The sequence below is a fragment of the Myiozetetes cayanensis genome, unplaced genomic scaffold (genome assembly GCF_022539395.1).
Source record: "Myiozetetes cayanensis isolate MyiCay16 unplaced genomic scaffold, myiCay2020 scf5-8, whole genome shotgun sequence".
Lineage (NCBI taxonomy): Eukaryota > Metazoa > Chordata > Aves > Passeriformes > Tyrannidae > Myiozetetes > Myiozetetes cayanensis.
The window spans coordinates 83,672,157-83,697,261 of record NW_026087742.1 but is presented as its reverse complement, the minus strand read 5'-3'; the positions used below and the strand labels follow the sequence as shown (position 1 = coordinate 83,697,261).

The window sequence follows — 25,105 nt, the reverse complement described above, 5'->3', positions numbered from 1 at the left end:
TGGTGCACTTGAAGAGAGTTCTGATTTAATGATTTGCCTGTTCAAAGCCATTAGCAGTTTGCAAGAGCTCCCACACAGGGAGGTTGTCTTGCAGGTTGTTCATCAAGATGGGTGGGGAAAAAAATAACAGTAATCAGTTGCAAAAAAAACAAATTACAGTGTTGAAGTGTAAGCACCAACTTAAATCTGAAGAGCAAATCTAAAAGTTCAAGCTCATGTTCAAAATCTAGAGACTTACTAGGACAAAACTGAGATGTTCAGACAAAGCATTTGCAACTCCAACTGTCATGACTAAAGAGAAAAGGAAATGATCAAAAAGTGATTTGAGCCCCCAGAGAGAAAAGAAGAAGGAAAAAAAAAAAAGAATCACTTCTTTTTTTTCCCTTTAGATGTCAGCTGAATGTTACTTGCTAAAACCACTTTTGAGACCTAAAAAAGCCACTTCCGGGGGTTTAGAGACTGCAGTGTGTTTGGAGAAGTTTTAAAGCCTCCCAAACCACGTAACAGAGTTTTTAAACTTCAGCTATGCAGCTTCTTACACAAAAGTAATTCAAAATGTTATTAACTATAGCATGGATTTCCTCGGTGAAATATGCCAATGTGATGACAAATACTTTTAATTTGTGCATTATTTTCTACTGGTTTAGGGTTTAGAGAAAGAAGAAAGTCAGATTCTTCATTTAGGCTGCCCAAAAAACAGAAGAGGCAGCTGTTTCAACAGTAGCCTCCAACAGGACCTAGCAAATTTAGAGTACAAGATGAGCACTTTACACTCTCACAAGTAAGCCCAACTGGTAGAAAACTGCAGATGATTAGCAATCTAGAAAATTGACCCAAAGACAAACAAAAGTTCAAATCAGAAGTTTGGCGTGAAAGAACCCTTACGTTCACAGATGCTGCCTAAGCCAGTTTATTCAGATTATATTTTTTCAAGATTCCCCATGGTTTTCAGCTGGAGACAACAATAAAAATTTGTCTTCATGGAGCAGCCTCAGCTGCTTTTTCCTAACATATCAGCAGACCTTTATCTGCAGCCTTGACTGTTGCCATTTCACTGGCAGGTCTGGGTTGCCCCTCTCATTCACTTCCTGTACATTCAACAACCAGCCCGTCTGGAAAAGTTTAGGTCCCAGTGAGCCACTCAGCAAGAAGTGGAAGTGGACTAGCAGAACATGCAAGCTGCAGCACTACTGGACACTTACCTCTTAATACTCACCCTCCTAAAAAGGCAACCTGAGACTTACAGTAATTCCCACTAATCAGGAGCAAAAACAAGGTCCACATGTGCCATATAAAGTATTCTTTCTGCAAACTGTTTAGAAGTTTAATACTATAAGAGCGTGGAGCCATAAAATGGATGATTACTGCTTTACCCTCCAGACACAGTGTTGCAAGCACATTTTGGACTTTAAAAAGACTGGTGAGAGCTCTGGCAAAAGCTCAAGGTAGTTTTTAAAAGAACTGCTCTCACTCTGAGGTTGCAGAGTATCAGGCTTATTAAATATTAAGGCCAGACAAATTGCAGGGTTGTCAACAAGACTCAAGACTTTGCAATCCAACACTGACAGACTGAGTAGTCTCTGTGGTATCTTCACCTAATGTTGCTAGAGATTTTGTAAAAGGAGTGATTGCATGAAAGTAAATTGATTTTTTTTTCAGACAAGGAGTAGAAGATATTTCCATCAGAACAGCATTTCACAGTTCCAGTTTCTGAGAGAATGTCTCATAAAAGCAATGCAAATTCTGTCAAATAAAATTTATATCATTCTATTTTGCTAAACTGAAGTCCTATCCTTATTAATGCCTGTGCTTTAAAACAAATTTACTGTAAAAGATTCACTAGAGACACTCAAAGTTTTTTTAAAAGGGGATTCAAAAAATAAAGTTAAAACTTCTAAAAAAATCAAACAAAAGTGGTAATAGTGGGGAAAAATATTTTAGCTGTTAAAATAATCCCTTACTATATTAGGAAGAAAAGTCCAAATCAAGTTATGAGTATTTCCATAGAGGCTTCCATCACAATTCTGTCATTGTTGATAAAAGATTATAACCAGTTGTGGATATTTAGCTAGGCTTCCACATTTACCTTGATCAAAACTACAGTACAACTCATGGGACACCAGAAGACACGCACACACTGGAGCAGGGAGAGCACCCTGACATAGCTCAGACAGGGAGGAAAAAGGCTGGGTGATGACACACTGACCGACAATAAAGCAAAGACACTCACCAAGAAGCAAAGTGCAAAGAAGCTCTAACCAAAACATGTTTCTGCACAGAACACAATTTTCTAAAGCAAACTGAAGTGTTCCACTCTGCACAGGCAGCACAATAAACTTCATTTCAGTTTAGAAAATTGCCTTCCACTCCCAGAAATCAGCAGACAGAATGTGAGAATATTGCATTGGGTTAGACAGCTCAAATATGTAATCCAGCCTCATTTCAATACCTCTTAGATTTACTCTAAGATTGGACTTGATACAACCCACAGGAGGCTGCTGTGCACTAGAATCCCATCCAGTTTGCTAAGATTTGTTAAGGATATCAGCAAGGTGATTCTCTTCCAAGAGTGACAAAGCCCTAAAGCAAAGCCATGCTGTCTGCAGAATTAGATTCCAGTCTTGAGTTTGATTCCAGGTGATGCAAACAACCAAAAGTCCCTTTTTACAAGGAGGCATGACTTGGCATTTTTGAACAAGTAAGTATTTAGGGGTTTAGTTTACCACAGTAGTGGGCTTTCAAAACTTCACCAATACATGACAGCATAACAGGGAGCATAAAGAAAAGAAAATCCTAATTGCAGGCATCAAAAAGGGACAACTAAAAGAGACTCAGTGAGTGCTTTTGATGCTTGCCACAACTCCTCACCTGCAAGATGGAGTCGTAGCACTTCCCTGCAAACACATCGTTAGGGTTGAATGGTTGAGTGAACTCCAGGAGAGCAGCAATCAATATTTCCAAAAAATAGCAGAAGGAAGGAAGAAAACTTTACAGAGACATGTTACATGATAACAGTTCCATATATAAGCTTTCTTCAGAAGAGGCCTCTCTTCTAGAAGAGGCAACACCAGGGGTTAAGTAGACCTTTCAAGTCAACTGTTTTAGGTAATTTTCTGGTTTGGGTACACTATCTCAAACAACATTTAGGAAAAGACCTTCACTGCTGCTAGAAAAACTATCTTGGAGCACAAGGTAGAGCAAAAGTTGAGCTAGCACTGCTGAAGCATGGGTGAGGTACTGACACAGAGATGATGATGCATTTTCTTAGAGAGGACAGAAGCAGAGCACAGGTTGGTCTGGTACACTTTTGGAGTAGTGACTCTCAAGTCATGGCTTTTGTAGTTTCCATAGAGCTGGTGAAATATCCTAGAAGTCCACAAGAGCATGGAACATAGTAATAATGGACAATTGTTCTTTAATTTTCTTTGCCAGAAATAGCATGGAAGCTGGTTCGTACAAATGTACTATACAGACCAGTTCCTTCAGTATGACCTGTCAAAATTATCAAGTAGGAACATGAAAAAAAAAAATATCTGTGATATGTCTATAGTAATACAAATCCAGCCTGACAGATAACAGCTGGGCAAATGGTGCCTACAGAAGTGCAAATATTCAATTAATAACATCTATGAGCAATAATCACAGATGTCCTGATGTCAGGAAATGCAGTCACACCAGTTCCCGTCAAACCTGGGAACACACATACATTAGCACAGATCTGCAAAAAAGCACGTCACTGTGTACTCAAGTCTAGTACTAGCAAAGACCCTAAAGACTGCAACTACACAAAATGATTTCACTGAAGAAAAATCTAAAGAAAACAGTATTCAAAATATATGCCTAGGCAGCTTATAGATATATCTTCATCAAGAGGAAATCTCTTCCCCCTTGCTTCTCTCCCTCTAAATATATGTATGTATATCTGAAATAGCTACTATTTTCAAGCTCTGATTTTGCTATTCAAAGGCTCTTTATGCAAGAGCTGACAGCAAACTGCCACTATCAAAATATTGATCAGGAAAGACTTGTCTTCAAAAAGCACCACTAACATCTACCACTTCAGCAGCTGTGCCAAAGTCTGTAGGTTTGCTTGTTGACTCAGCCAAAGGAGATTCCATAGTGAAAACTCAAAGGCAAGAAAACCTTCTTCAGAAGAAAGTATTAATACTGTGTGTAGTAAATGACACCCACATAAGTGCTGGTGTTTTTTATACAGCATTAACAGGTTTGTGCAGCTGCTAAAACAGCTACCCCCAGTGGAATCAGAAGCCCCAGTCAGTCAAGACATGTCCTGATCCACGGCCTCAGTGCCAGATACACAAGGTACCCATACACTGCAAAACACTTAATAAAAAAAAATTCACTTTAATTCTCTATTTTAAATTGTATTGTAGTAACTTCCTAATGCTTTATCTATTTAAAGTGTTGGTTGTACTTGAACTGGATTGTTCCATCAAGAGCAAACTGTTAACATGAGATGTTACTTAGTTGCTCCAGTAACAGAGTATTGCAAAGTGCTGCATGTCATATAAGTGTACAGCAACTGCCCAGTGGCCATTTACTTCTGATTAACATCATATTTAGAAGAGACTATTATCACTGGGGATAGAACTGCTTAAGTGCTTTATCAGAACACCATTGAAAAAATTTGCATTTAGTATGACCCACCACACTAAGGGCAAATTGGAATCTGAAGGCACCTAACTCTTGGTCACAGTACTGTTTATATTTGAGAAATACAGGGAACATTTCAGGCTCCAGAATCAACTTTGATCTTCAGCCAGCACAGCAAAGTATTCCTTCTTCAGTGCTCCTGACATAACACAATGCAGCATCCCACTCAGAATTGCAAGCACCTTTTTGATAAGACAGCTAGCAAGGGAAAGTAGAAATAAAATCTAAAATTACAAGCTTTTAGTGAGAAATAAATAAATCAATCACACTTAGGAAGGGAGATACACTAGTACAGCACATGCAGTCTTGGAATACTCACTCTGAGTACTCTACTGTGCTTTCAATAAAATGAGTATGTTACCCTATGAGTGCAAACATTTTTTTCAGCCCAAATACTCCACAATACACTGAAAACTGAATAAATGCCCAAGACAATCTACCTATTCATGACCACTAGAGTTCATCATTCCTATTTATTCTTCATCCTTCGCAGATGCAGTAATCCTTATGAATGCAGGCTTTCTTTAGATTGTAAAGAACGGCAACAGGGCCATAATGAAAATCCACCCAAAGAAAATCCAAGCTTTCAGAGCATGCACTGAAGATTTGCCGATCTGCACAGCGGTCAGCTAGAAAACATACACACTACAAACAAAACAGGGAAATGGTGAAAATTGAGTCAAAATTGTTTATGAAGCACTACATCATTTAAATGCTGTATTTCAAAAACTGCAAAGGGCTTCTGTATGAACAAAGTTGTTCCACAGTATCATCCTTCCCAAATACACAGAAAGACTACTTTTCCCCACTCCCTTTTGTCTAGGGATCCATAACGCACAGAAAGAAGAAATGACAAAAATAAAAAGAGGCTACAGATACGTTCAAACATTGTTGCAGGTATTGTGGAACTCTCTGCTGCTGCTGTACAAAAGTATGTTCATGGTAGGTCCTGACAATGATGTATTCTGAAGCCGTAGCAATTAAAATAGTTCTTGAGAAAAGAAAAATTACTGTTGCAATGCCTGCTCATGCCAAGCACCTCAAGAGAATTACTGCTTTAGTGAGCCTTTCCTCAGTAGCAGGCAAACCAGCTGCAGAGTGCTTTTGCTATAACTCAGTGCAAATAAAGAAAAATTGTCTCCCAGATTCTAAAAATAAATTACACAATAGCTAATGCAACCCAGTAAATACACATTCATTGCCTTTTTTTTTTTTTTTGTTTTTGTGAATCTTCTAATAAGCTGTATCAATTTAAGGAAGAGGACTTGTCATGAAATATAAGCAGGTTAAGCAACAATAAATGGAAGATCAAATTGGATAACTACTCCTTAGACTCACAGGTATAGCACACCAGTTTTGGAATTGAAGCTAATTATCCTAAGAAAGCAAGTAAACTGTTTAGCCTACCATTTTCTTCTGGAATAAACAGCTGTAATATTTCAAAAGGAACAGAACTCTGAGGATGAGTACAGCATTATCATTGTTACCATAATGTTGCAGGTTATGAGATCCAGATGGGTGCAGGACAAAGTGTCATAATTTTTATAATAGCAAAGCATTGACAAAAGGTGTGCCCAATTGCTCATGCTAAATGCTGACAGACTGGAATGCCAGATCACTGGGAAAACACTCAGTGTCAGGCTGCCAAGTTTTAAACCAAAAAACAAAACAATAAAAAAAATTGGCAGATAATATCACTAAAATAAGAAATCTAGATATTCAGTAGCCAGTCTAATGACTGGGCACAGCTAAAATGTTTGCTTTGAGCACTGGATTCAGTTTTGATTACTCTCTGAGCAAAAGATTGTCTTTTCCAGCAGTCTAAGTCTAATTAAATTCAATTGAAAGTTGACATGGTGTGCCACTATTCTTCTGCTACAAGAGTAACTAAAACTATTGCACCAAAGCAGACAGAAATAAAGGACGGAGAGGATCTTGCAACATGAGTTATGCACACAATGCCCGATACTAAGGCACTTGTGGCAAGCACCAAAAACCCCACAAGACACCAGGGAAACCCCCATTACCAATTTTACCAATAGTCAGGCATCCTTGAAAAAAAATTAGTCAGCTCTCCTTATAAGTGTTGTCTAGAAAAGAGGGTACAAGAAATCTCTCCATGCCTCTGTGCCAGGTGGACTCAGCCATGGGGTAGGGACACTCCAGCACCCTTATACTCTCTAGCACTTGCACTTATTCCATAAGACACGGCAGCCTGCCTGCTTTGTGTGGCTACTATAAAGAAAAAGATATGGACATGCTCTAGAAACAGATCAAATGTGCGAAGTCAAATCATGTTTAACTGAGGCCCTGTATAACCATTACAAGAGCAAAGAGCATGCACAGCATCCACTGCTTCAGAGCAGAGGTTCTGCTTTTCCCTGAACAGTAAAGATGATGCTGATGGAAATCCATGAGTAAGGACAGAATCACAGCTCATGATCTGAGTTTGGCAGGGAGTTTCCCAAACAACCTTGACCAAACCTTTCCTGTTGCATACTTCAGGTCTAGTACTATCTGCCAGTCTCTAAAAGGCAAAGAACAAAATTAAAAGACTTTACAAAATTGGTATTTCATGGAGCTGTAAATAAATACACACTTTTTTCTCCATCCCATATAAACAGGCAGTGATAAAAACTGGGTTCTAACTTCAGGCTGATGAGCAGCAGTAGCTCAACTATTCCCCAGCTCCCTGCTATCATACCATTCCTCTAGGTGTGCCAAGCAAGTAAGAGTACAAAGAAAAAAAGCAGCAGCATAAACAGGTAACTAAAAACATTTTTAAGGGCTAAGCAACTTACTTGAGGTGGTTCAGAAGTGATGCTACCAACACTGACTTCTAAAAATCTTCGCCACTATATACTTCAACAGCCTAACCCCAGTCAGAGCCAGAAATTCCCTCCTCAGCTAAGTTCTTAAGAGGAAGTGTCCTTTTTCAGGATTTCCTACTTATCACCTCAAAGAGTTGAGGCTATTGGATTGTGACCCATAAACTGCGTAGAAAGGTCTGACAAATAGCACAGGAATATAACAATGAAAGCTCTAGAGTAGTAATCAGAATATTTTTCTTCTTTGCAGAATAGCTTCTAGTTTTTCAGCCACTGTTTTGTCACTCCTAAAAAAAAACCACATAAAAAAACCCCAAAAACCACACACAAAAAACCCACCAAAAAACAAAACACTTATTCCCCCAGAATGTTTCTGTCTTCCAGTCTCTCAGCACATTTCAATAAACCTGACAGAATCTTCTGCCTTTTCCTTGGCTACATCTCTCTCTGCAGATACAATTCAGCCAAGCATTTCTCCTTGGGTACCTGTTGCCACAGGAATTTGTTCTGGGACTTCTGCTGGGCAGCTTAGGTGACTCCTCCAGTACTGGTTGACCTCTTATGCACTGAAGCTTACAAAAAACCTGCTTGATCCTCAAGCCCATCAAACACTAAGTAACAGATAAATTTTCCTGGTCAAGACAACCTCTTGTTCAGCAGAACATGTCCTGAACATGTCCTGCAAATATGACAGTAGTAACCCCTAGTCCATGGAACTTGGTCAGTTCAAGTTACAGTACGAAAAGCAAACTTCATTCCAGACATTTTAAAATGGATATTGCTCTCAAATTAATTTTCCTTATCTTTGAAGCCCAGCATTATGGAATGAACCTCTGGCAAACAACTGCTAACAGGAATCAGTAAGGTCTTCCCAATCCTTTTTACCAGCCCCAGAACACCCTCCTGGTCGAACCAGTCCACCCCCTCCAAACCACAAAACAATCCTGCTTGAGCGGGAATTTCCCATAATTCTGTATTTGTCAAAAGCTGCTGTTTCCAGCTTCTCAACCAGTAAGGCAAATATAGTGTAACATGTAAACCACCTATAGTAAGAGTTGTCAAACTTAAGAGTATACTTAACTATTACTTAAGGTGCATCAGATTGCCATTGATCATACATTTATTTCACATATGCTTCAGAGACCTTTTATATTCTCCATGCAACATACACTCAGTTTATATTTCAGGACAATAGAAAGAGGATATCTAAGTTTTAGTTGACAAGTCTTTCTGGTTTCATTAGAAAAAAATAACGTCTCCACATGTAAAATATTTTCTATACTAAATCAAATGTAAAGAAATACTGTTTCTAATCAAGTGAAGCATCAGAAATCTGTCTCTGTGCTCACATAGAGTATTACACAAGAACAGGCTATTCTGGAAAGTGAGCAATTCAGCTGTGAGGTGAGCACGTTGTGTGTGGGTGCACACACGTGGGTCAGAAATATGATCAGTTTAAGGATCTCAATATATGGAAAACACCATGCACATTTGTATTCTGGCACTTTGGCATCATTGCAAAAGCTCCAACTTTTGTTCTTAAGCATTGCCCTTTTCTGCAATTAAAGGTTCTGAAGATCTCAGAAGAAAGGTTCAGTGAAAGACTTTTTTTACAAACTCATTATAACTTAATGTTACAAATTAACTCAAATTTACTCACTCATTATTCGAAGAAAAATTTATAAGATAACCCTGGTGGTAAATAGTTGCCTGTGGTCCAACGTCTCTTATCATAGCTGTGAAATCCATACTTTGCTCATGAGTCAAACTTTAGGCCTTCTTTGGAAGTACAATGACTGAAAAGTAGGTCTTGCTTTCAACACAGGCTATCAGCAAGTTAAAAAAATGTTAGTTTGATTCTTGCTATAATTAAATATTTCTAGAGAGAGTGGCATCTTTACTTTTCACTTTGCAAAAACACTGATTCATTAAGTATTGATTAAAAAATGTCTAAAACAATACCCACAGAACCAGGAGGACAGCTGAGAACACAGTAAGAAAGCAAGAGACAGCCAAGGGAAAAAGTTTGTTGTAACACAAACAGCAAAATTTGAATCTGAACACAATTCTCCTGTGCCTTGAGAAGCAGAACATCAAAGGAGCCAATGTTGCAATGGAAGCCTGGGTTTGTAGGCATGAAGGGAGACATAAGAATTCATATATTATATATACATTACCTAGAAATAGGTAACAGCTCTCCAGTGAAGACGATGTACAGATAATTTCATTAGTGCTCAGGGGAACTAGCCTCAGAAATGGAGAAGACTGTGGTAGCAGGAGGAAGATAAAAATTACAGGCTATTTCAACCATTCTGATATTGAGCCAATCCTCTCATTCCCATTAGGCAGGGAACTGAGCAAAGATTTGTAGTTTAGACTGGGGAAGAAAAGAGTAGGTCTGATCTGTGGAGAGGAATGCAGGTTATCAGCATTAAAATAAGCTATTGGATGCACTTGGGAAGAAGTGAAGTAACAATGAAGGAGTTTTAGGTGATTCCCACAAAAAAGCATGCAGTCAGCATAAATATAGTACTTCATTTAGGAGAGCTAAAAGACAAGAATAACAAAACCCACGGGTACCATCGGAGAGCAAGATTTATCTCTGTCAGCATCATGTGTATGAGGAAGGAAGAGCAAAAGGAGGCTATTAAAATTCATATAGACATCATCCTCCAAAAATTCTGGGTGTCTCAAATTTCTCCTGAAGCTGTGGTAGAGGTAACTCATAATGCAGAAAAACAACTTGTGATCTGGTAACAGAAAAGCAAAAACAACCTATGGCTTTGGCTAGGGAGCATAGCAAAGCAAATGCTTCAGAGGCAGATTTTGGGTTTGTTTTTCTGGTTTCCATTTAAGAACTTAACTATAGGTTTAAGTAGTATGTAAAACACTGAGGCTCTGATGAGGGGCCTTAGCTTCAACAAGAAAAAAGTGATTATAAATGCAAAGTAGATTGTACTTACACCTCCTGCCCTACCCTTTAGGAGAGGGGCTCTGTTATACATAAAAGTGTATAAGCAGTGCAAAGTCTCCCCTATCTGTAATTAGGGTTGACAAAACACTAATACACATCTGATATCATAAGCACCTGATGCAGTGAGAAGATTAGGTATTTGTGTTTGAAGTACACAGAACTATTCCAAGTTTTACACTTTGGAAGGGATCCCAAAACCATTAGGATCAAAAACCGAGTATGTTTCAATAACTATACTCAAGCATTTGCCAGCAAAAGCAATAAACCCTTTTTATGGTTCCCTGAGGGAACAGGGGACATAATCAAGTACTACATATCACCAAGATATCTATGCTCACGTTTCTCTGTTTCATGCAGGCACATGTATAAACAGAGTATGCTGCAATTATATTTTGTTACTGCAGCTTAACTAGCAGGTCATCATTAAAAAATCACTCACTAGCTCTTCAGTCATGCAGTGCTGAGGAAAAGATCAATTTTATGTCCATGAATCTCTGTAAAAGATGATCAGGAAGAGAGTAAAGTGTGTGTGTGTGTCTGTATGTGTGTGTATGAATTGCTTTAATACACACAAACACAGTTGAGAAAAGGTTAAAAGTTTCTAGATGCAAAAAAATCAACTTCATAAACAATTTTTTGCCAAGTCAGACATACTGCTGTGTGGAGATCAAAAGCAATAATGATTAGGCTGAAACTGTGTACTGACACTCAGTTGCCTACGTAAAATCTATTCCAGCATGAAGGTTGCTTCATTCACAGCATCACATCTTGAGAATGCAGCAAATCATTCTTGGAAGAAGGTGAACAAATAGTGTCTGGTGGGCATATATTCCCCGTTAAGACACTAGTATTGCAGATAGGTATGACAAAACCACACCTTTTACGCTGTGCAGCAGTACAAAGACAACTGTCAAAGTAAAAGGTTCAAGACAAACTGAACAAGCAGAAGTGCTCACTTCAATTTTGTGAGCCAGGAAAGGATGCTACAGCTAGCCCTGCCAGACATGTCTGTGGAAGGTCACTTACAGTCAGCTTCCTTTGGTCTTAATACAGAGGAAATATCAAAGACAACCCAGGAGAAACAATCAGGTGTCACTTCCATGACAGAAAGAAGCCTTTACACCAGTTTTCTTCCTCCAGGTATGTTGGCAGAACTGCAGTGTAGCCAGTGCTGCCAACTCCATGCGCTGGTTCACATCTCCTGTAAGTGCTCTTTCCACCTAGGTACCATATCCCTCCCAACTAGCCAGGGAGTCCTCTGTCTTTGCCAGTTCAAACTCCTCTATGGAGCCCAACTTCTAAGGGTTACTTTGAAAGCACCAATTACATAGCAAAGCTAAAAGACAGTTGAAATAAGTTGGTGTTTCAGGTCATGACTAACAAGTTCAAATATGATATCTAGTAGCAAAAACAAATACAGCATGAATTGTATTCTCTCTCTCTCAACCACGTAAAGCTATCAACTTCATTGTTCATACACAGACAAGCAAATACAGTATCAATGAGATAGAGCCTATGTAGGTCTTTGGTGAATTGCCATTACATCAAAAAGCCAACCCAGATCACTCAAAGATTCCCAGACAAAGCCTCTACTTCTCCAAATATAATTTTTTTTAATACTTCACAGTATATAAGACTAGAGTTTGTAGTTCACCTACAAAACCAGTCAGATCCTAAGGCTCCAAATAGGGGTGTTAGGTGCACAGGGAATGTAAATACATGATCTCCATCCTCAGCAGAGTTTTGGATGGGATAAGTGTGACTTGTATGTTCAGGAAAGACCATAAAGCAAGTTCTGGAGCTGCAGCAGAGCAAAGATTATGTGGCTAAACACTAACAATTTGCTCACTAAGAAGGCAATTTAAGGAAGAAGAGTCAAGTTGTCTCATGGATAAGAGGACTCTTCTCAGGAGAAAAGTCATTATGCAATCAGTAAGCACAATGAAGACTGACATAAAAGATTGAGAAATAGAAAGGATTCTGCACCAGTAAAACAACAGCAGAACAGCACATGGTACATTAAATGCAGATCCCCTTTCACTGTTGAAGGACTTGATATCAAATGTCAAGAAGTGTGCCGTAGTGGGGAAATAATTTCTCAGAATTAGAGTGGAAGCAGACAGTATCCATCCTTATGGACCCAGATCAAAAAACAGACATATCTTTGTAGGACACTTCATATTTTTAAACTATCATCAGTTATAACATCTTTCTATTAGCATCTCATATTCAGAGCAGTGGGAAAGGTTAACAGCAGTCTTCATATTTAATCCAATTCTTGAATTAATGGGACAGCATCTGAGCCTCAGAAGGAATAACTACACTCACAGTGTGTTGGTAGTAATCATGGACATGGTGTGTCAGCTGCAGAGCTGACACAGGGAAAAATCTCACATGCAGGGGACACCAAGCCACACAAGCAGCTTTCTCTTTAGCTAGCTACCGATGGCAAGAGTTGCACGTGCACACACCATGCATCCACAAACAGCCAACACACTGAAGACTGTCATCTTATGCACAGACAAGTTAATTGCATTTTAGAGTGCATTTATACAGTGCTCCTTTGTTTCCATCCTTTTTTTGTTAAGAAGAGTCTCACAACCTCATAATGAAAGAGCAGGAGAATATGTCAAACCCACTTAAAAAAAAGAAATAAAAAATCTCCTCAGTCCTAACTTATTTTTTTAAGCATAAGTGAGAAGTGAAGACAACTATGGAGACACACAGCATTCTGAATAAGCAGACCTCTTTATTTAAACATTTCCACAAAGCCATCACACCAAGGTATCCATTCATCAGACCTACAGCTCTGCTTTTCAAACTTCCCCCTCCAAGGGGCTTACAAGGTAACAGAGGAAGAATTAGAAATACACTCATAATGTGTACTTAAAGTTTGCAATGGGTGTTTTGGTGGCCTCAACTGCCTTTAAAACCATTTACTACAGACCTATTTCAACAAGGCATTTTGAAAAAACCTGCAAGTGAAGAAAGTGGTAGCTGTGGAAAAGCAGCCCAGACTACAGCAGACCTGCAAGTCCCCCCAGCACGGCATTAGGGCTGGGACTCTCCAGTGGCAGCAGAGCTACCCCACTGCTGAGCAATCAAAGGTAGCAGAGCAGCCAAGCCCATGGACACTGCTGGCAGCAGTGCTGAACCCACAAGAGCTCTGCCAGGATAAGGGTGCTATCTTTTTCCATGCATCACCCACACCTACATCTGTATCAAGAATGCAGAGCTTAAATCCAGCCCTTGAAAGGGAACATGAAATACCAAAGCCAGGAAGAATGTACAGAAACCACACACCACCCCTGGCTAAGAGCACAGTTCATCTTCTTGACTCTAATTTAGATGGTGCCTTCAACTATTTCTCCCCAATAAAAAAAAACCCTAGCTCATACCAACATAGCTTTCAAGGGCCCTTAGGTGCTTTTAAAGCAAAATGAATTGTCTGATTTCAGGGTAAGGGAAAAAAAACAACAACAGTTTCATACAGTTTCTCTTTTCTCTCTTCACACTCAGTTAATTGAAGGCTGAAGTGCTTTTAAACTGGAGGAAAAAAGCAGTGCGTTTTAGCTAAATTACCCATCTCTGGTAGACACAGAGAAGATCTGAACTGCTGAGAATGTCTATGTATTCTTTTTAACACTAGTAAAAAAAACCCTCCAACATAAATACCCTTCTAAAAAAAAATAATTGCTTGTATCACCGCCTTTCAATGTAGACACCACTTGGTCTAAAGCAGGGGGAGAAAGACTATATTCAGTATTAAAACAGGATAAAGCTTTAATCCTGAGTCACAAATAAGAACTCTCTATTGGGGGAAAAAAAAAACCAAAAAACAAAAAAAACCAACAAACCAACAAACCTACAAGCTGGTACTTCTGGCTGTCAGTGTAGAAACAACAGACTTGAGTTAAATACTGAGGCTGTCTCCTGAACACACAGGAACAATTCAGCAGCTCAGTGCTGGACTCTCAGCAGTCAGCAGGTGAACAAGGAGAGAACATCCATGATACACAACACCTGTTAGAAACCTAGATAGGAACTGCAAAATATTTTTACTTCTGGCCCCTAAGAGGCCAAGATACATAGTTCTAGACTGCAGAATGTGTCCTATAACTTTACTCTTTTTTTTTTGAATGATGTTCCTGCTTCAGACTTCTGGATTCTAAATTGGTGCAGGGTAAAACTGCCACGGCTACCTAATGAAGAGAACGATTGTTCAGATAGCAGCAGAAGGATGTCCCTACCAAGGGAAAGGTTTCACCCAGTTTTCTAAGATGTTGTCTTGAACTACTCTACAGAGTCAGTTGGTAAGGGGAGGTCAACTCTCAGAAGGAAGGAAAGGGGGAAAGGGCTACTATGCACCCACAAAGTGAGGTTTGTGGGTACTGAGGATACAAGAGGATCATAAGTATCTGAACCACGACACTTTTGTGTCACAGGGAATAGAGCTTCCCATCACTGCTTCCAGAGCTATATGTATGTATTGCAGAAAACCATTCTTCCTTGGAGGCAAGGCCAGTCACCCAAGAGTTTGGGCAAGTCAGAGGCAAAGCTCACGCCTCTTTCCAGTCATGCTGGGAGCAGCAGAAGTCTAGAGTTCCACCTCTGTCAGTGAGCCCAGGACATGCAGTACTTTAGAAAGGTGTTTCACAGGTTGCACTGATGCACCTAAATGCTGCCCAGGACTGGTTGCTCAGCTGACCCAGGAGAACTTCCTGCTCTGTGGGTAATTGCTTTGAGTGAAGGCAGTTTCAGTGTTAAGATGCTCTAGTCTTTCTATAGCACAGGAAGTGAGAAAGGTCTATTAAAGACATACTGCAAGAGAAGACACAGCTATAACCACTTCAACATAACTTAATTTTTTAATTAAATATCAGAAAGAACAGTACGTGAATTGTTCATTACGTTTGAATGAACAATTACAGTTTGTTACAGAAAATTTACAATGCAGTATTTTAAAATCCAGAGATAAGATTATACACCAGTTGCTACATAGATTTTTTTATTAACACAGCCACAGAAATGCTCCCTGTCACCTTTCTATGACCATCTGTAAAACGAAGGCCTACTTTACCAAATAAAAAGGAAACAGCTGAAAACCCAGGCCTGATCTCTCCCATTCACCTTCTTCCAAAAACGTAGAGCCTCAGTAACTAAGTAAAGCACCACTGAGATGGCTACATAATCAGCATCTTCTTTTCAGTTTTCTCATCAGCACCAAAAGCAGAAGCTACTCAAGTAGCTGCATCCACAGAGCAGTTCAGTCCTTGCGCTCCTTCAGAAAGATTTATCAGAGGATCTGTTTAGAGACATATTTCTGTTGCAAAGTAGCAAAGAAAAATTGAAAGACAAGTGCAACACCAACCTGCCATGGAACCACCTCACTGACAACAAGCTTGCGCACTAGACATCAGGTTACCTCCCCTCAGCTCAGCACACTCCAACCAACACAACCAGTCAATGAGCACTCACATAGGGCCAGAAGGCAGGCAGACATCTGGGCTCTGCACTATTACAGAACTGGCATCTGTTCATGCCAACTTTCTACTTCAGATGAGAATTAGAGTATATGCAGAGGAACACCTTCCCCCCTCAGCCTCTGACTGTTTCCTACAACCACGTGGTGCTGCAGATCAGTAGCAGCTTTAACAGCCAGGTACATCACCAAAGGCTTCCTCACACAAAAGGAATCCACATGTCCACTTCTCTCCTCTTTGGTTCATCCTAGTGATCAGAGAGTATTCTGGTGCTGATTTGATAGAACATCTCACAAAGGTGAAGTTCACAAACATTAAAATTAACCAATTTATCTTAATTGCTATTAAAACCACTGCCCTTGCAAAAAACCCACAACCAAACAGAAAAAAACCTCAAACCCACAAAAACACCGACAAAACAAAGAAACCCAAAATCACTGCTTTGAGGACTACAGATGAATTGTACTTCAAAGATACTTCAGAAACACCAGCAATTTATGAGCTATCCAACTACCCCACCTGAAGAGTAAATCTGAAATATATAAACAGTATATATATGATATATGAAAAATATAAACAGCATTTCTTCTAAAATTCTCTCAAAAGATAAATTTGTAATTTTTCCATCCAGTCACAGGCCATAAGGCAAGCTTACAGAAAAGATTTGTGTTACTATTAAAACATACTGAGTAGCCAAAAAATTGAGCAAGGCTCACTTTGAAAGCCTGTAACAAAGTGATTTAAAATAATTTTCAGGAAGAACAAGCAAGTTGCCAGAGAAAGGATAACGTTATCAAAACTGGGTGCTCAGTTATGATCCTACATCTAGTATTACGAGGCTTATGTCAAAGTGGTTTATTAAATACCAACACGGACATTATTTTACTGGCAGTGGAGATGTGTTAGGTCATCTCTAGCATGTGTAGATATTAGAATGGTAACAGAACACTGTAGCCAGATGAGCTAAAAATAGACCTTTTCTGTATCTACTCTGTGGATACAGAACCTTAGTCTGATACAGAGTATTCCAGAACAGATATAATGTTTTTATCCTGAACATTTACGTCTCACTTCTGACCCACAAAAGGTAATTGAACTATTATATACCTCTTCATGGATTGTTTTTCTTTCTCTGTACCCAACTCTGGTTTGCTTTTACTTTTATCTGCAGTGCTAGGACATGTGGTCCCCAGACAGTTCCAGAACAACCCCAGCATCAAGGAGGTGACCTGATAGGACTTACACCTGTGCTGATGCACGAGTGGCCAGTGTACCTAAATTATCACTTATGAAAAGAGACAAGCTAATTGCATAATGGGAGTGATAGCACTGGATCTGATGGGAAACATCTACATATCCAGACAGCTGCTTCCTGAGGAGCAGAGTGCTGGGGAGCCACCATCACTTCCCACCCTTAAGCTCTATCCTGAGCTCTTGGCATGCGTGGTCCATGTACTATTGCTCCCTACTAAATGGTAATGCTTCTCAGCAGAGAATGAAGAAACACGCCAAAGTTGCCACTGAACCTCTTCTGGAAAAACACATCTCAGAATAGTTTATCCTCAGACCAACACAAATAAAAGCAAGCATCACTTTCATCATCACAAGTTGAAATATATATTTCAGCAAAGCCTCAATTCCTTAGTTGCTCTATTGTGGATTAGTGCTGTTGGGTTGTGTTGGGGTTTCTTAATTGCTCCATAATGGCTTTCATTAGCAATACTGTTGCTGGAGCAGCTGCCCTTTGTAAGTATTTAACTTCAACCAAGCAACAGACTTTTTACAGTTTCAAGACTTGAATTAAATTGTATTTAGCACTTCATAAGCTACATAAATACTTGTGCTTTTAGAACTTCAAGCTCTTTGGTTGAAATATTGACTTATGATTTTGTGTTCAAAACAGATATTATCAAACATATGCACTTCAAATATATACATATTTTTTAAAAGTGCAATTCTCAGATCCCAAATTATTAGCAAAATAGAAACCCATCTATTAGTTTAACCACTGTCCTTTAAGTAGACAAGGAAGGAAAAGGAAAAACTCTTATTTGAAGAATTAAGCCTGATTACCAGAAGTATACCAGAAAGTTACTATGATGCTATGTTGTTTTCTTTGCCTTACAGAAAGTCTGCAAAATGCTTAAGTGAAGCCAGGTCTCAGCAGAGCTTTGCCAGCTTGAAGGCTAACCATGCTAGAAAGGAACTGAACTCACTAAACACATTTCCTAATATGTTTGCTATGACAAGGCAAGAGTTGGTTTGTTTAAGAGGAAGAAGACCATGTTTTTTGATATACTGAAGGGAGTCATTTAGAAGGTGAGCACATCGGGAAATGATTTATGCCAAAAAAAAAAAAAAAATTACTTTTGGCACACAAAGAACATAGAATGGTTTGAGCCAATCATTCTTTTGGCAATTTTGTCAGTGGGGCAGAAAGAGCTACAGCAAAGTGACTTTCCCAAGACAGAATTTGGACACTTTTACAGCAGTTTGGAAACTTAACACCCATTTCACAGATCAGGAAATATGTTAGAGTAAACGAGTTTGAGTTTAATGAGAGGCAGAAGCTCTCCAGTTGAACAATTTCTCATTTCCCACACAGCTCATCAAAACACGAACCCAAATGCCCTTGATGCCCTGGTATTTGTGTTGCATGCGTTAGCACTCCCACATAAACAAGATTTCCACCATAAACTAAGCCACTGAAATCGCTGAAATAATCATGAAACATAAATGAACTTCCTGAAGGGGCAAAAAATGAGATAATATCTAAACAACATCTTCAATACCACCTTACCGTGCGCCTCTTTTCCAATCAGCACACAATTAATCCACTGTCTCCTCCTAAGCATTATAATGCCTCTACATAACTTACTTACATACCCAGTTGTTAATTTGTCGGTTTTCAGCAACGAGCATATGTGAAGTACACAGCAATGCAGCAAAAGAGATCAGTGACTAAGAGCAAATTGAGATGGTTTAAGAGAAGCATCACCAGAGGAAAATTCCACTGCTTTGCAAGTAATCACATAGCTCTCAAGAGCAGCAGTTCTCATCGGGGAGGAAACACTTCACTTTCCTCATCCCCTCAAGTGCTGAATTTCTCATCTATGGTTACCCCCAATATGCTCATCCCGACAACATGGGGCAGGTGTTTCACACGGTTCAGCAGGAACCGATTCCGCTCACGAAGGAAAAGAAGCGCTCCCGGCGCTTATGGCAGTAGCCAATCACCAGCAGACAAATCATTTTTTAAATGGATGGCTGCTCCTCATCGCGACCGATTATGCTCTGCGTAGCAAACTGCGCACCAAATACAACCGTTCGAGTTCCCGGAGGAGCGAGAGCTCCACGTCCCCGGTGCAGGCTCACCTGCCGCCCTCTGCGCCAGCAATTCACAGCACCAGAGAGACCAGATCAGCACCATGAACACTAACCAGCCCAGCCCGGGTCCTCCGGAACATCAGCCCCACAAACGCAGGGAGGAAACACAGGTTCTGCTGAGGGGTTTACTTTCCCTTTGCTCACATTCACCAAGAAGAGGGGGATGAAGAGAGCAAACAACTCAGGAAAACCAGGAGGGCTCGGGATGAGCCGCGGGCGCTGTCAGGGTGCGTGGTGTCACTGCGGTCAGTCGGTACCCGCAAACGCGGGCCACCGGGGAGAGCAGCGCGCCGATAGCCAGGGAGCAAACCCCGGAGCCTAAACACGCTCCGTTTCTCGTGTTGCTGCCGCAGTACGGTAAGGGCACCGGGATGGCGATTTCCAAAGTCATCACCGCGATGACCTGCACGTCCCGGTGCTCCACACTGCTGCAAGTACGGCCGGCGAGCTGCCCGTCTGCGGCCGGGAGGGTCACTGGAACGCTGTCCCCGCCAGCGCTGCCACGGCGGCGGGACGCACCTTCCCGCAGGACACCGCTCCGCTGCCGCACGGGAGGCAGTCTCCTTCTGTCCTAGGAAAGGCGCGGGCGAGGGGAGGGGACCCAGGAGCAGCGGCGGGGGCGGTCGGGCTCTGCGGCAGCGGGGCTGCCCCTGCCCGGGGCTCGGCCTACCCGGGCGCTGCCGCCGCGGGCTCGGCGCTCCTCCGAGGGGCACAGCGGGGCACAGGGGCCTCGCCCCTCCCGGCACCTGCCGGGGGTGACTCCGGGGCTGAGGCGCGGGCGGTGCCGGGGCCCCGCGGGACTCACCGTAGATCATGGCCAGGCCGGTCTCGTGGAGGAAGCGGACGCGGCGGTGCTTGAAGAGCCAAATGGTGAGGATAGTGAGGGTGAGCAGCAGAATGAAGGTGAGCAAGCTCACGCTGTCCTGCCGGTGGCTCTCCTCCGCCTCCTTCTCGGTGGCGAGCTCCTCCATGGCGCTGCTGCTGCGGCCGCTCCGCTCCGCCGCCCGCAGTCCGCTGGCCGCCAGCAAGAGCAGCGGGAGCAGCGGCAGCCGGGGCACAGCCATGGCTGCGGGAGGGAGGGATGCCGCAGCTCCCCGCTCCACTCCCGCGGCGCGGCCCGCGGGCACTGCCCACTGCCCGCCCCGCGGGGGAGGGAAAGGACGGCGGGAGGGAGCGGCCCCGGCGCGCAGGAACCCGCCCGCCGCCTCCCCCGGCCCCTTAAAGGCGCAGCCCCGCCGGTGCTCGCCTTGGCCGGGCAGCGAAGGCTCGTCTACCGTGAGGGCGCGGTGTCTTTCTTTCCTCCTTCCACCGTGTCCGGCCCGGCTGCCCCCGCCCGGCGGAGGTGCAGGGATGGCTGAGGACCGGCCCGCCCCGCCGTGAGGCTGATTCTGCTCCGGAGTCCCAAGTGTCGCCTCTGTGGCGCGGGCAGCGCGGCGCTCCCGGTGCCGGCGCTGCTCTCCCTGCGGCGCAGAGCGAGCCGGTGGTCAGCTGTTACACCAGTGTGGTGGTGGAAATCATCACCCCAGAGCCCGTTCTGCCCTTAGGCAGCTTCGAGCTGGGACAAGGGCTGATGATCTCCGTGAGACCTGGAAAGGAAAAAGCACCGTCATTTCTTCTTCCTTTTTTTTTTTTTTTTTTTTTTTTCGGTTTGGTTTGGGGTTTTTTGTTGTTTATTTTTCTCTTCTCTCTTTCTCACCTCTTTCCCTTTCTATTTTTTTTTTCTTTTCCTTCCAATAAGGCACAGGAAAACTTACTAAAAACAAATCGTTAACTTGAAGGTTTCCATCCAAATACATCCCAGTGGAGATTTGCTTCTAGGAAGCAAGACAATTGTAGGAAATGAATAGATAGCTGGTCAGTACTTTTATTTTGCCCTTTTTTTTGCTGAAAAATAAAAGAATATATCCTTACTGCTTTAAACTCATCTCGCCTTAGGGGAAGGAAAGAAAAGTTGCTTTTTGCAAGCAAGCCAAAATCAGCACCTTCTCCTTTAGCTTTTTTTCTTAAATGAATCACAACCCCTTTAAAAGATGGAGTTCTGAGTAATTAATATGTTTGCCTTTAAAGAAATACAAAATGCTGTAGAAGGCGGGTTTGTGTTCTCTTTTAGAGCTTTTTGTTTGGTTTTTTTGTTTGGTTTTTGTTTGTTTGTTTTGTTTTAATTAGCTTCAGCAGGAGGTTGCTTTCCCTTTGGCTGCCAGGGGAATTCCCTCACAGCTTCCAGTGGTGGTGTAAGCAGTGCTGACGTTTCTGCTCGTGTGACATTTCTTCCAGAGCTATTTTCAGTCATAACTTCTAACATGTATTTTAGCCATTATTTTGCATAAAATGAAAGCACAATACCTTAGGCCACATCTTTAATTAGTTACATGCCAGGTCTTATTTCCTTTAGGGATGTGCTCTTTCTTAATGTTGTTGCCACTTTTCTGTGGTTATTTATTGGGGTGCTCTAGATACAAGAGTCTTTCCTCCTGCTAGTGCATCTGGAATTGTCTTGTGATATGTATTATTCTTTGGGAGGCTCCATTTTACAAATATTTCAAGATTACAGCTATGTAAATCCACATTTCTGTTTATATGTAGTTCTTTTAAATATGTTATTTATGCAAACTCTTCTCAACAACCATGAAAATCTATTGCAATTATGTGCAATTATCTTTAAATATTTGATTGTGCAGGGCTGAAAGTTTACATTGACAGTGCTGTCATTTGTAACCCTCTTAAAGATGAAAAGCAGTAATTTGCCCTGAAAACCTAGCTCCTAAACCTATGTGAACCATTAAAAATTTCTGCCTCAAGACTGCCTTATGTTAAATCTCACATTCAAAATTAACATTTCTGGTGTAATGAGAGCATTATACAACTAAATCTTTATTGTGTGTCTTTAGGATATACAATCTACATACAATATAATGTATATCTTTAGGATATAACCACCTACAGGCCTCAAAGCAGACTACAGATATGCAATACCATGCTAAATATGTGTAATGCCAATAAAGTTGTAAAATAAAAAGCTAAATGACAATAACAGGCTCTCTTCTGTCGATCTGCTCTGGGTCTTTTCGTGTGCTGCATAGTGCCAGGCAGAGTCTGTAGCTAAGTACTGCCTCTTTTTAAGAAGACAACTTCTATGTATATTGTAATTTCATCCACCTCTCAGATGAGCTGCAGTCAGGGTCTTAAATTACTTTCTGCAAAGTCTTTCACCAGTAACCTGTGTTTATTCTTCAACATTCACACAGTTGGCTAAATACTATGCCCCTTACTCTCCAGGCAACAGTGAGAAATATCTAGGTAATTCTTTCAATACTTGAGTATAATATCCCAGTTTGGGGGGGGGAGGTTTGGTGTTTTTTTTTTTTTCAGCTGAGCTGTGCTGTTTGTGGAGAAAACCATAATGTCAGTGCTACCATCAGCTCAAGCTTTGAAATTTCACATTCACATTTGCCAGGTGTTTTCACTATTGCCTTGTCCCTGTAGCCTTTGCACAGGTGTCACCTTATCCTAGGAATCTGTCCCTAAATACTTTTACTGAATTAAAAAAGTAGCGTTCACCACTGTTGTGTGCAAAATCAAATGCAACTTATCCTTTCTCTGGACTGTGTGGATGTAATTAAATCCCATATGCAAAATGGTGATGGCAGCATGATTGTTTCTGTCTGTGTAGAACATCAAAGTTTAATAGTTATGTAATTGAATTCTCCTCAATTCACTGTGTTCTATCTAATGTTGTTGCCAGGGAACTTGATATGCACATTATATTTGGTTCATGCAGACCAAAGTTTGCTGCCTCTTTACGCTTACGGATTGGTATCATGGTGCATGAATACTTAAACTGACGTATTTAAACTGGATCATCCAGAGTGTATGCTACCAAATAAGAAAAAAAAGTTAAAAGTTGAGTCTCTTTGTGTATCTCTGAAAACCAGATTGCATCGTTATAAGAGAGCTGTGTTCACATAGCTCAGTTTCTTGCAGTGGTGTAGATAACAGGTGACTGTGGTGTTTTCACTTCACTAGGAACATCAGTAATTTCACCTCGGGGTAGCTCTGTCATTGTAATAACCCTGAGGTTACAGTTTGCACTACAGACTTTTTCTGGCAGGCCTCCACCTGTCTTCCCAAGCTGTTCTGCACTAAAGCTCCTTCATGTTCTCTACAGGTAGGACCTCCGCCTGTTAGTCGCCAAGTATGTTGCAGAAGTCAGCTTGCCTGCTTAGCAAAACTCATTTTATTCTATTCCTCCTTTCTTCCTGTTTGTTATTTTTGATCTGGTGCCAGGCAGAGGTCTTTGATCTGCTTGCTGTTTGAGAGGCCACGCTTTAGGCAGAAACAATGAGGTGTGGTTTGGAAGATGGAAGGCCAAGTGGGATAATAACAGAGCTATCAAAAGCTTCAAACTAAAGTTATGAGATTGCACTGAAATAGATCAAAGGACAAAATCTAGCCATTCAACAGAGTTCAGCCATGCCTGGAGGGATGCAGGAGGATTTTGGTTAGTATTAAATGCTAATAAATATGTACATTTGCAAGTAGTTGATGATTGACTCGCAGGATTGAATCACAGGACTCTGACCAAAACACCACAAAGATAGATATGGATTAATCTTCCTTTTGCTTGTCAGTCTTTGTTTATTTAAAAGTTCATTCTCCTAGAAGCACAATCATATAGTACCTTCTGCATTTTTATATGTTTGTTAAGAAAGTCTTTCTTACGACATGAATGAATATATCACTTCAGGTTTATTCTTATTCCCAGAGTTGAATGATGCCATGTGAAGCAAATGCAAGGTCCTATTTTAAAGCTCTGTTCTCTCTCCAAGCTGTTGGCAGTAACATCGTCCACTCCTTGTCAGTCACACTGGAGAGCTTGCACTCTATCAAGACCTTTTTGGTATTACACAAGTCTGTTCAGGCTGGCCCTTTCTGCTGCTGAAAGCAGCAATTTTGAAACCTTCACTGACCTAACATGCCGTTGTAGTACTGATTCTGATACAGAAAGGCCTCACAGTCACCTGGGTTTATAATAAACCGGAAAATCAAACAAATCCTTATCTTAATATGTGACATGTTTATGCAACTGCCTTTGCACACTCACATTTTCTAGCACATTAATCCAGAGTGCAGTAACAGGTTGATTAGTAGGCAGGTCAGCCTTGCAGAGCAGCTAGCCTGTCAGCCACGCTCCTTTCTTTGCCTTCTTTCTCCTTTCTTCCCTTTGAAAATCAAACTCTCCTGTCACTGTGATTTAAATGGCAACCAATTTTGAACCTATAGCCAAATTCTGGCAATAGTGGGAATATCTTGTGGGCTACTCTTGTGTGCCTGCATAAGATATCTGCACACCCCAGGATCCCATAAAACATGCTCCACTGAGATGTGAGTTTGAAGACAACTAAGTGTTCTGCAATTAAATTCTGAAGAACATGTCATATTTTTACCGAAAAACAAATTTGTTTGAATCTCCAGTTTTTTGGAAATGTTAACAATTGTGACACATTTCTTTGCTAGTACTAGTTCCTCAGAGGTGTCAGATAGCTGAGAAACACCAGAACTCTCATTTTCCATCAGTGCAAGTGCAGAAATCATAATTAGCCTTTCCAGTAGAGAAAAGTCTAGCTGGAGTAAAAGCTCTTCCATGCTAGGTGCAAGAGTTTGGCACTGTGCAGCCATGTCTCACAGCTTTATTTCGTGGTAAGCTTTTAAAGTGTTTGAGAAAGATATGACTAGAAGCTTTATCTATCAAAGGGTGCTCT

General features: G+C 41.2%; 1 protein-coding gene across 2 annotated transcripts in view; it reads right to left on the bottom strand.

The window, feature by feature from the left end:
• The window catches only part of SLC9A7 (solute carrier family 9 member A7), a 69,158-nt gene extending 48,702 nt beyond the window's left edge, over positions 1-20,456 (bottom strand). Inside the window, exon 1 of one of the 2 annotated variants that reach the window (XM_050331405.1) lies at positions 20,152-20,456. In XM_050331405.1, the coding sequence (XP_050187362.1) occupies positions 20,152-20,410 (259 nt within the window). In that variant the 5' untranslated portion in view covers positions 20,411-20,456. The remainder of the gene's footprint in view (positions 1-20,151) is intronic. The other variant, XM_050331406.1, reaches the window with a different exon arrangement.
• Between the last annotated feature and the right edge of the window lie 4,649 nt (positions 20,457-25,105).